Here is a 13,093-nt window from a genome sequence, read left to right on the forward strand (position 1 = left end):
CTGTTTCTGTGCCGTCTGACTCCATGGTAACCGTGAACTGGACCAAAGGGCCTGTTTCTGTGCAGTCTGACTCCATGGTAACCGTGAACTGGACCAAAGGGCCTGTTTCTGTGCCGTCTGACTCCATGGTAACCGTGAACTGGACCAAAGGGCCTGTTTCTGTGCAGTCTGATTCCATGGTAACCATGAACTGGACCAAAGGGCCTGTTTCTGTGCCGTCTGACTCCATGGATACTGTGAACTGGACCAAAGGGCCTGTTTCTGTGCAGTCTGACTCCATGGTAACCATGAACTGGACCAAAGGGCCTGTTTCTGTGCTGTCTGACTCCATGGATACTGTGAACTGGACCAAAGGGCCTGTTTCTGTGCTGTCTGACTCCATGGATACTGTGAACTGGACCAAAGGGCCTGTTTCTGTGCAGTCTGACTCCATGGTAACCATGAACTGGACCAAAGGGCCTGTTTCTGTGCTGTCTGACTCCATCAAAACAGAACAGCACAGGAACCAGCTCTTCAGCCCTCAGTGTTGTACTGAACCAATTAAACTAGCACAGTTTAAATTAAACCAATTGGCCTCTGCCCCCATTATGCCCATATCTAAACATGAGAAAATCTGCAAATGCTGGAAATCCAAAGCAACACACACAAAATGCCTGAGCGATTCAGGAGGCTATGTACTCAGAGTTAGTAGTCGATGCTTTGGGCTGAGACCCTTCTTCAGGACTGGGTCAGAACAATGAGTCTACCTGGACAGACAGGTTTATGGATCTTGGGTAGGAGGTAGAAAGGGGAGGTATGGAGTAGAGGAACTGTGAGTTGGTGGCAGTGGATGGGAGGTTAATAAGGTGGGTGATGGTACAGGAGACAAGGGCCTGGTGCTGCTTACTGAGGTCCTGTTCAAAGGGTAAGTAAGAGAAGGTGTCTGAGAGTTGTTGCCCGGCCAAGCTCAGATCCTCAGACTACGATGGCATCTGCAGGTTTGATGGTAAGGTTAGGATTAGTGTGAAGACAGTGGAGAGCAACATTTTCAGAAGGACAGAGGTCAGAATTGGAGAGACAAGTGTTAAACTCAAGCTGGTTGATATCTTGTCAGCAATTAGTAATAAAAAGATCCAGAGCAGGCAGAAGACCAGAGTGCAGTGCCCAGGAGAAGGAGGAGGGTTGAATATGGGAGAAGGGGCTCATCAGTGTGGGTAATCACTGTCCATATTTTTCCATTTTCCTCCCATTCATGTGCCTAGGCAGTGCATTCCAGGCACCCACCACATTCTGTATATAAAAACTTGCTCCTCAGATCTCGTTTGAAGTTATTCCCCCTCACCTTAAATACACATCCTCTGGTATTAGACTTTTCAGCCCTTGGAAAAAGATACCATCTGGCCACTTTGCCTATACTTCTGGAATCCGCTGATTGTAGACCAGCTTCTGTTTGAAAAAGGCCTCAAATGAATCTTTTAATCAGCAGATTGCACTAACAGTGAGATCTTTATAAATCTAGTAGTGATATAAATTAATACTCGTATTTTTTGCTTGGCCGGGCTTACTTTGTTCAGTGTGATTGAAAAACATAACTTCTGAATAATAACTGTTCTGTGCTTTACAATGAAACATTGTGATCACTGTAATTTATTCTATTGTCCAACTCTTCAAGAATCAGGTTTACATTCCATTTACTGACGTTTTTCACTGCCCGACTGGTGCTGCAGTCATCTATTACTTCCGAGTTACTTGTTGCAGGGTCCTGTCCGATCTTATTCTGGGCCGTTAAAATGAACTTGTTAGAAATTGGATGTGTGTTGGTGTCTCTCTGCTTGACGTTTGAAGAGCACATCTGAAACTGAAAGGCAGCTTGAAAGCTTCGGCGAAAGTTCTTGTTGAAGTAACCGTAAATGATGGGGTTGACGCTGCTGTTGCAGAATGCCAGCCAGTGGGCAAAGGGATAAATGTAGAAATTGATTATTCTGAATTTGTTATACGAAAGGTTGGTGTAGTCAGTCAACATTGTTACGGCCCAGAGTGGCAGCCATGACAGGGTGAACATCAGAGCTACTATTCCTAACATCTTGATGACTCGCCGCTTCTTTTGAGACACCGCGTTGCGATTTTCCTGTTGAACTGCTTCTCCAACAGGTGCGCTAATTTTATAAAGAGTCATCCCCATCCTTGCATACATAATCACAAGAAGGGACAAAGGAGCCAAGTAAATGTTGGAAAACAAAATGGTCGTGTAAATTTTTCTCATTTTTTGACTTGGCCATGCCTCGTAACACTGATAGCAAGCGTATGTAGTCTTGCTGCTGTGGACGATCCTTACGTTGTCAGGCAACTTGGTCACCTTCAGCATGACTGCAGAAGGACACATGATGGAGATTGCAAGAAGCCATATCACAGCAATGATGATGGTTGCAACAGTCATGTTCAGTTTTTGTTTGAAAGGATAAACAATACATCTGAATCTGTAAAAGAATTATATAAAGCAAATGCTAATTTAATTATTTCCACAATGTATATAGTTGCTGTACATATTTTCACAGTCATATGGGATGTATTGAATTGGCAAAGCAACTTCTCAGCTGACTGTTGGATTCCTACAAAAAGTGAAGAGCATTATATAACACTGCAGAGGTACCCCATCACTAATGTCAAGGGGATATTTTAGCACAGTTGAACAAGACTGATAGAAGTTCTTTGTTAATTTGTGCATATGGGAATATCTGAATTAGGTACAATGGTAGGATATCCAGCCTTTTCCGCATAAGTTATCAAGATCAATCTAAATTTTCCTGCAATGTCTTGATATTCTTGATTCCCTTAATATCTGGAAATCCATCAATTTCCATTGTGAATGATCATAACGACCAGGTCTCTATTGTCCTTAGAACAGAGGATTCTGTGGAACAAGATTGACCAGAACGGTGAACAAGGTATAGGTATAGGCTTCCGTCAGTCTCAAGAGACCATGGAGTTGCGCCCTTGAAAAATTTAACCATGGTAGTCTGCAGCGTCGATTGTGACTGAAGAGGCCCAGCAGGGAGTGACAGTCCTGTGATGAATGGCCTGTAGGTCCACCTCTTGACGTTTCTGCTTTAGTGAACAGGGAAGGTGATGGATTGGAGAAACTGATAATATTGGTATTGAATATTTGAAAATGATTTGTTTCAGGATTACAGATTCAAACACTGCGGGACATTTGGGGGGAGGATAGTCAGTAAAATACTGCTTTTCGTACAGATGTTTTGGAATTCACCACCTATAAAAGTGCTGGAAACAGTCAAACAGAACTTTCAAAGGGATGGGCACTTGTGGGAAGTGGTATTGAACAGATGGACCAAAAAACCTCCTTCTATGCTATAACAATTCCATAACTCTACGGTTTTTACTTTATTACTAATAATGATAATGATTTCATCATAAATGCAACAGACTGGCCATTGCATCATTAATATGTTCAGGTCAAATTGAAATGAGTTACACCAAGAGTGACTTTTCCCTCAGATAATTGAGCCAGGAAGTGGAATGATGGCAATATTTGATTTCAAGTTGCTGGCAGATAAAATTGAACTCACACAAGAATGAAGAGATGTATATTGGGAAATGAAACCAGGCTGCAGTGAATGGCGGGCCCTGTGGAGTGTTGTTGAACAGGGTGACTGAGTGGTTCAAGTACATACAGTACCTTGCAGTACATAGTGAAATTCTGTTCAATTCCTTAGGCGACACCAGTTTCATTGACACTAAATAACTCAGCACTGCCCATAATAAATAACTCACTTGTTCTGGACTCATTTTGCAACCCTACATTTTTATTCCCTCCACCACTGACTGACACAAAGTCTGCCAGACTGAAAAGGTATCACAACAATTGTCAAGGTGAAGACATCTTTGACAGCAATTTCTGAATTCATATCAACCACTAGGAAGAACAAGGCATTAAGTACCTTGGAGCTCATCAGGACTTGCACCATTCTGAGGCATGTGGATCTCAATTCTGGAAATGCCTGGTCAGATACTTTGTAGGAATGACTTTTTCAGTTATACCATTGCAGTTCATAAGGCTTCTCACCATTTTGAGAGTAATAAATGCTGTCCTTGCATCTCATAAGTTGTGATAATTCTGTGATTCATTGCATTTGTCAGAGGTGGGGAAAGTGTGCATTATTCCACTCCCTAAGGCTGCTGAAACTCTGCTAAAGATGCTTGAGTTAGTACATCAAACTTTTGTTGGTTTGTGACAAGCCTCCAATCCAGTGACATCTTATCTGCAGAGTTTCACTTTAACACCACCAGATTGAAAGTGCATTTATCATTCAAGAATGTATAACTTGTATAAGCTTGAGATTTGTTTGCTCACAGGTAGACACAAAGCAAGAAACACGAAAGAAAAACAAAACTAAAAGACCAATACTTGATGTGCAAGAGAAAGAAAAAAAAACACAAATCATACAAAGAATTGAAGTGAACAACAACATTCCGAAACACATCGAGTCCTCAGATCTGAACCCTGGAGCAGCCCACAATAGGCATAAAGCCACATATATCATATATTATTACTGTATTGATGTAAAAATGTTGTTATTTGTACAGATCACCTCCAAATTTTCATCTTTGCATGCTGCCTGATTCATGAATTTTTTTTGGACTACCTCTGCTAGGAACTTGATGGTAGAAGATTTCCAATCAGGTCATCCAAAAGGAACACAAAATGCTTTCAGATGTGATGTGTGCTTGTGAAGACTCACTTGCCAAAACCCAACATGGTCATTGATCACTGGAACCTGTGCAGACTTTAGCATGTCTTGTATGTTGTCATTCTCAACAGTTAATAGAGAATCGTCCTCCTGTTTATAGTAAAGTCCAGAATTTGAATCTATGCAGATGTAGAGAGAAGTACACATTTTGGAAATGTGAGTCGTTTGATGAAACATGAATCGTTTGATGAGCTTTTGCTTCTGTATTCTTTTGAATCATATGTGTGCTAGCTTTTGTTAAAGCTCCATTGCAAGTCAATAACATTTTCAATCTCTTAAAAATCTCCTCAAATTTCCTGTGTGTGCGGGCTGAACTACTGAGAGCCAGAGATGTACCACCTCACCTCATTTTGCAATGGCTTTAGTTTTTGAGTGGCGTTTAAAACCATACCAGTTACAGAACTGGTCGCCACATCATGTTCTTACATCTTTCAATGTCAGGTGTATTTGTGAATTGCCTGAAAGAGTGAGGATTAAATATTAATTCACACTACTCTCCAGAAAATAATGCTTTGCTGTCTAAAATTGTGTTCACCTAGAGCTGAACATTTTTACACAAATTACACTCTGCATTAGTGTCTTTTGGAAAAATTTGTCCCTCTGTCTTTTTGTTTTTCCTAGTAATTTTTCCCAAAATAATGTGACACTGGCATAACATACAATATAAAAATATTATCTCCAGTAAGATTTTCAAGTTCACAGGTCTAAAAAAATCATGATTCTTATTTGCTTACAGAATAACTAGGCCCCATCAGTACTATTTCCTGGAAATTTAACATGCCTCAGCTACCCGGTCTCAGTGTGCTTTGAACCTGTTGCTGTGATCTTTGCAATATTTCACAGCTGCTGAGAGATGACTGCGTAGATTGTGGTGCTGTGCTGTGTGCTGGCACTTTGCCATACATCTGGAGGGAACACAGTGCTAAACAGCACAATATCAATGTTTGTATATGGTTATTCAGGGAAACTTGCAAATCCTACAGTGAATCCCACACCCAAGCTCCTGAAAATCATTTACATAAGCTTTCTAAATTGCTTCTTTGATCTGACTTTTCTAGTATCAAGATAACCCATAATGTCCTTTCTCTGACAAATGGTCTTAGAAAGACTTAGAGAGATTTCCAAGATTCCATGTTTTAATCACATTTGAGGAGTGTGATTATAATATCTGCAGAAACTCTGTGAAAAACACATAGTGGGAAGAGGAAGGGAGGGAGAGAGAGAGAGCAGAAAGGAGAGAGAGAAAGAGAGAAGGGGAAGAGAGAGAGAAAGGTAATGAGAGAGAGAGGGAGAGAGAAAAGTGAATGAGAGGAGAGAAAGGAGAGCAAGGAGAGAGAGAGCAAGAGAAGAGGAGAGAGAGAAAGGTAATGAGAGAGGGGGAGAGACAGAGAGGGGGGGAGAAAGGAGAGAGAACAAGAGAGAAGAGGAGAGAGAGAAAGGTAATGAGAGAGAGGGGGAGAGGCAGAGAGAGGGAGAGTGAGAGGGGGGGGAGAAAGGAGAGAGAACAAGAGAAGAGGAGAGAGAGAAAGGTAATGAGAGAGAAGAGGGAATGAGAGGAGAGAAAGGAGAGCAAGGAGAGAGAGAGAGCAAGAGAAGAGGAGAGAGAGAGAAAGGTAATGAGAGAGGGGGAGAGAGAGGTAGAGAAAGAGAGAGAAGGGGAGAAAGGGGAGAGAGAGCAGGAGTAAACTTTCATAGTGTGATGACAGTAGCTGTGAATGGTTACACCTGTTACATTTAAGGATGTACACACTTAGAAGGAAAGGAATGCAAGTGGAAATAAAAATATTGGAGCTTTCTGATCACGAGTGGGCATCAGGTAAGGAAACATTTGTCTATTCCCAAACTCATATCTATTATCGATCTGCTGTCACTTTTAATTCCCTGTCGCATATTTCCAGGCAATTGGGCATCTCCAGAGCTGAATGAATATGACCCACAGTGGTTTAAGATGCAAATTCTGTTTAATGGCTTGATTTAAGAGTAATATTAGGAACATAAGTACTGGAAGTAAGAGTAAACTGTTTGGGAGTTCAAGGCCATTCTGTCATTCATCTAGAACCTGACAAACCTTTTACCTTGCAATCATTTTTCAGCACTATTTCCACATCTGTTGATTCCCTTAAATTCAATCTCTTTGAAAGAACCCATTGGCAGTGTAGCATCCGGGGTGCAGAATTCCAAATGTTCATCAGTCTCTAAGTAAAGAAAAGTTTCCTCGTCACAGTATTGAACAACTTTGATGTTGTTTTTCAGGGACTGTGCCAGCATTTATCTCTCATCTTTGGTTGCTCCTTGAGAAGATGGTGCTGAGCTGCAGTTCATTCTTGAAAAGTTGCAGCCCTTCAAATGATGGCGTTCCCACAATGTCGCTGGGTGGGAGTTCCAAGATGCGGACCCAACTGTGCTGAAATACCAGAGATACTTTCCAGCTCCTGTTTCCCCCACAGTCCAAAGACATACTGGTTAATTGGCTATTGTAAATCGTCCTGTTATCAGGTTCAGGTTAAATAGGTGGGTTGCTGGGCAGTGCAGCTTGTTAGGCCAGAAGGACCTATTCTGCTTTGTATCTCTGAATAATATTGAATGTTGAAAAGGTGTAGTAGAGTCAAGGTGGAGAAGCTGTTTCCCGTAGTCTAGGATGATAGGGCACAACCAAAGAATAGAGGGACATATTTTTAGAACGGAGATGAGGGGGAATTTCTTAAGTCAGAGGGTGGTGAATCTAAGAAATTCTTTGCCATAGGCAGCTCTGGAGGCCAAGTCATTGAGTTTATTTAAAGCAGAGGCTGATAGATTTTTGATAAGTCGGTTTGTGAAAGGTTATGGAGAGAAAGGAGGAGAATGCTGTTGAGAAGGAAATAGATCAGCCAAGATGGAATGATGGAGCAGACTTGATGGGCTGAAAGTCCTAATTGTGCACCACTGTCTTATGGTCTAAATAAATAGGAAGTGCATGACTTGAAGGGAGAGTCAATCTTCGCATTTCATGAAGATAGAGGTAGTTGCTTTGGAAGGTGAGTAATTGCAGTACATTATTAGATGATACATACTTCGTCTCCTGTGCCCCCATGGTGGAGGGAATGAATATTTATAGGTGGTTAATGGGATATTGCTTTGTCATGGATGGTGTTGAGCATCTTGAGAATTGTTGGACCTGTATGCATCCCGGCAAGTGCAGAAGGTACCCGAGTCCTGATCGGAAGGCTCATTTCAAGCATTGCTAACCCCATGTACTGCCTTGAAGTTCCAAAAGAAGCCAGCTAGGCTCCATGTATCAGATGCTACAATAGCTGTGCTGCTGGGCCAGAGGACCAGTAGCCAAAAGAACCCCAAAGACAAGAACTAGCCAAATAATTTATTTGATTTTTACTGCCTGCAATCATAAGTGATCGCTATCTGTTATATGTTTTGGATAATCTGTGCAACCATTTTCCAAGTACAGAACACTAACACTCCTAACATTTTTATCCATCTTATTTATGAATATGCTTTGCATACTAACCAGTGGAGCTACTGCGCTTGTTCCAGAGTGCTTACACATTCAGGAGGCGGGTTGCCAATGCAACTCTGAGTTCAGTTCTATTTTTCTGAGAGAGGTTGACCAAGCTAGGCCTTTACTCTTTGGAGTGTAAGGAAAAGATGGGCAACCTTATACAAGTGTTTATAATTATTGAGAGGTATAAAGTCTTTTCCCCAGGGTAGGGGAACCCATAACCAGGGGCCATAATTTGGAGGTGAGAAGGGGTAAAATTAAAAGGGATCTGAACTGTAACATTCTTATGCAGAGGGTGGTGAGTATGGAGAAGTGCACGAGAGAGTGATTGAGGCAGGTAAATAGTATTATTTAAGATGTACTAGCTGGGTGGCATGGACCTGTAGGACCCAGAGGCCTGTATTCAGGCTGTACTGCTTTATGACTCTGATGTTACGGCCATTATCAGCCCATCCCTGAATGTTGTCCAAGCATGCAGATATCGGCTGCTTCACATGCTTGGGTATGTAGCAAATGGAAATGATCATTGTGCAATTGACACAGAAGTTCACAGTTCTGTTTTAATATAGAACAGAATGTCATTAACAAAGCAGCTGGAGATGGTTGGGGTTAGGACAGTGCCCTGAGAACCACCTGTAGAGATGTCTTGGGGCAGGAATGATTGACCTCCAACAACCACAACTACAAACTCTTCTCAGACTTCCAGCCAGGTACAGGTATCGACTATAACCAATGTTTCAATGATAAACTCTGCATCTTCTTCAGGGATGATGCAAAGAATGCAAGAAGATGGCAGAGTTTGTCATTGAAACATCAGTTATAATGGATACCTGTATCTGGCTAGAATCCCAAGAAAAGTTTATTCATCAGATATGCCAGGAAAGAACTAGCTCCTTTTTAACCACAATTACCTTCCTTTGTGATTCAGTTTTACCAGAGTTCCTTGAGGCTCACTCAGTCAAATCCTGCTTTGATATCAAGGGCAGTTACTTTCAAATCTTGCTTCTAGAATTTGGCTCCTAAGTCCATGTTCAGACCAACGCTATGATGAGGACTTGAGTGAGTGATCCTATTGAGATCCAAGCCAGGCTTCAGTGAGTGTGTTATTGGTGATTAAGTGGCAGATGGTGATGCTGTTAACAGTAGCTGATGATGATTGAGAGTTGGCTGATTAGGGCACCATGAACCAGACTGGATTTGTAACTGATTTTTTGGTGAACAGGACGTACCTGAGCAACTTCACACAGTGTCAGGTTGACGTGTTGTAAATGTACTTGAACAGATGAAATTGGACCATGGCTGATTCTGAACCCATGGCTTTGGTACTGGTACGTTGCCTGGCCCTGCAGTCTTTGTTATATGTAGTTCTCTCAGGCTTTACTTCATCTCACATGGAGTTAACTGAGCTGGCTTCTGTGATCGTGAGGACTTCAGAAGAAACTTGAATTGGTTCCGTCACTATTTGTAAAGTTGTGAATGCTTTAGTCCTTTTCTTAGCTCTCAAGTGCTGGGCTCCAGCATCACAGAAGATGGGGATGTTTTGTTGAGCTTCCTCCTCCATTTCAATTTTTAATTGTCCACCTCCATTCATGGCAGATGTGGTCAAATCAGAGCTTTGAACTGTTCATGATTATGAGGTTGCATTACTCTGCTGTTGCATGTTGTTTGTGCTGTTCAGTATGAAAGAGGCCCTATACTCCAGCTTCAATATGCTGCCTCCACATCACTTTGAGGTATGCCTTTAATGCTCACAGTGTAGCCTTCTTTGTTCTTCATTATTGACATACCTCGCAGACCAGGCCATTCCCACCCTTTGAGCTGCACAGCCCAGCAATCCCCCAGTTTTATCCTAGCCTGATCATGAGAAAATTTACAAAGACTAGTTAACCTACAGACTAGCATGAGTTACAGGGAAGTAGTCACCCCTAAGTTGCAGGAGGTGAATAGCTGGGAGACTGCCAGGAGGAATGGAAATGTGAATAGGCAGTTAGCACAGAGCACCCCTGTGGCCATTCCCCTCAAAAATAAGTGTACCACTTTTGATACATTTGTGGGGGTTGACTGCCCGGGGGATTGCCATGGCGACCAGGTTTCAGGCACCGAGCATGGGACTGGTAGCGATAGTGATAGGGGACTCGATAGTGAGGAGAACAGACAGGAGATTCTGTGGATGTGAATGGGACACCCGGAGGTCTGTTGTCTCCCAGGTGCCATGGTCAGAGGCATCTCAGATCACACCCACAATATTTTGGAGAGGGAGGGAGAGCAGCCAGATGTCTTGGTACATATTGGTACCGATGATATAGGAAGGAAAAGCAAAAGAGATTTTAGAGAGCTAGGTAGAAAGCTGAGAAGATGGACCTCTCAGATAGTAATTTCTGGATTTCTGCCTGTGCCAAGCGCCAGTGAGGGTAGAAACAGGACAATTTGGCAGATAAATGCGTGGCTGAGAAGCTGGTGAGTGAGCAGGACTTCAGATTCTTTGATCATTAGAATCTCTTCTGCGGGAAGTATGGCCTGTTCAAAAGTGATGGTTGCACCTGAACCCAAGGGGGACCATTGTTAGAGCTGTTGGGGAGGATTTAAACTAATTTGGTAGGAGGGTGGGAACCAGAGTGATGGGACTCAGGATATGATGGATGGTAAAAAAGTAAGGATAGCACGCAGTCAGACTGTCAGAAAGGGCAGGCAGGTGATGGGACATTGTTGCAGTACAGGGCAGTACATTAGGGATGCAAAATCAAAAAGGGTAGCAGATACGGTACTCAAGGTGTTGTATCTCAATACGAAGAGTATAAGAAATAATGTGGCTGATTTTGTTGCTCTATTACGGATTGTCAGGCATGATGTTGTGGCCATCACTGAATTGTGGCTGAAGGATGGTTGTAGTTGGGAGTTGAATGTCCAAGGTATCGTTGGTATGGAGGGATACGAAAATAGGCAGAAGGGGTGGTATGGTTCCACTGGTAAAGAATGACATCAAATCAGTAGAAAGATGTGACATAGGATTGTGGTTTGAATTAAGAAACTGCAGGGGTAAAAGGACCCTGATGGCAGTTATAGACAGGCCTCCCACAGTGTCTGGGAAGTGGACCACAGGTTACAACAGGAAATAGAAAAGGCGAGTCAGAAGGGCAATGTTATGGTAGTCATGGGAAATTTTAACAAGCAGGTTGATTGGGAAAATCAAGTTGGTAATGGATCTCAAGAGAGTGAGTTTGTTGAATGCCTAAGAGATAGCTTTTTACAGCAGTTTGTCGTTGAGCCTGCTGGGAGATGAGCTATACTGGATTGGGTGTAATGTAATGAACCACACGTGATTAGGGAGCTTAAGATAAAAGAACCTTTTGGAACCAGTGATCACAATATGATTGAGTTCAACTTGAAATTTGATAGGGAGAAAGTAACATCTGACGTAACAGTATTTCAGTGGAGTAAAGGAAATTACACTCATATGAGAGAGGAGCTGGCCAAAGTAAATTGGAAGGAGCTGCTGGCAGAAATGCTAGCAGAGCAGCAGTGGCATCTTCTTCTGGGAAAAATGAGGAAGGTGCAGGACACGTGTATTCCAAAAATGAGGAAATACTCAAATGGCAAAATAGTACAACTATGGCAGACAAGGGAAGTCAAAGCTAATGTAAAAACAAAAGGGAGGACATACAACAAAGCAAAAATTAGTGGGAAGATAGAGAATTGGAAAGTTTTTAAAAACCTACAGAGAGCAACTAAAAGAATCATTACGAGGGAAAAGATGAAATATGAAAGCAAGCTAGCAAATAATATCGAAGTGGATAGTAAAAGTTTTTTCAAGTATGTAAAAAATAAGAGGGATGAGAGTGGACATTGGACAGCTAGAAAATGAGGCAGGAGAAGTAATAATGGGAGACAAGGAGATGGCCGATAAACAAAATGAGTATTTTAGATCAATCTTCACTGTGGAAGACACTAGCAGTATGCCTGATGTTGTAGTGTGTGACGAAAGAGAAGTGGGTGCAGTTATTATTACAAGGGAGAATGTGCTCAAAAAGCTAAAAGACCTAAAAGTATATAAGTCACCCGGACCAGATGAACTGCACCTTGGGTTCTGAAAGAGGTAGCATTAGAGATTGTGGTGGCATTGGCAATGATCATTCAAAAATCTTTGGACTCTGGCATGGTGCCAGAGGACTGGAAAATTGTAAATGCCAATCCACTCTTAAAGAAAGGAGGAAGGCAGCAGAAAGGAAATTATTGACCATATAGACTGACCTCAGTGGTTGGGAAGATGTTAGAGCAAATTGTTAAGGATGATGTGTTGGAGTACTTGGTGACACAGGACAAGATAGGACAAAGTCAACATGGTTTCCTTAAAGGAAAATCTTGCCTGACAAACCTTTTGGAATTCTTTGAGGAAATTACAAGTAGGATAGATAAAGAGGACACAGTGGATGTTGTGTAGTTGGACTTTCAGAAGGCCTTGGACAAGGTGTCCCACGTGATGCAGCTTACCAAGTTAAGGGCCTGTGGTATTACAGGAAAGCTACAGACATGGGTTAAAGCATTGGTTGATTGGAAGAAGGCAGCAAGTGAGAATAAAGTGATCCTTATCTGGTAGGCTGCCAGTGACTAGTGGTGTTCTGCAGGGGTTGGTGTTGGGACCACTTCTTTTTAAGCTGTGTATCAGTGATGTAGATGATGGAATAGATGACTATGTTGCCAGGTTTGCAGATGATAAAAAAGATTAGTAGAAGCGCAGGTAGTGATGAGGAAACAGAGGCTGCAGAAAGACTCAGACAGATTAGGGGAATGGGCAAGAAAGTGGCAAATGAAATACAATGTTGCAAAATGCATGGTCATGCACTTTGGTAGTAAA

At 42.2% G+C, this 13,093-nt stretch overlaps 1 protein-coding gene across 1 annotated transcript in view; it reads right to left on the bottom strand.

Annotated features, from left to right (window-relative positions):
- Window positions 1-1,548: 1,548 nt before the first annotated feature.
- The window catches only part of LOC140713949 (neuropeptide FF receptor 2-like), a 110,257-nt gene continuing 98,712 nt past the window's right edge, over window positions 1,549-13,093 (bottom strand). The window contains exon 4 of the mRNA XM_073024646.1: window positions 1,549-2,456. Within this exon, the coding sequence (XP_072880747.1) occupies window positions 1,598-2,456 (859 nt within the window). The 3' untranslated portion in view covers window positions 1,549-1,597. The remainder of the gene's footprint in view (window positions 2,457-13,093) is intronic.

Source organism: Hemitrygon akajei, chromosome 2 (genome assembly GCF_048418815.1).
Source record: "Hemitrygon akajei chromosome 2, sHemAka1.3, whole genome shotgun sequence".
NCBI classification, from domain to species: Eukaryota; Metazoa; Chordata; class Chondrichthyes; order Myliobatiformes; family Dasyatidae; genus Hemitrygon; species Hemitrygon akajei.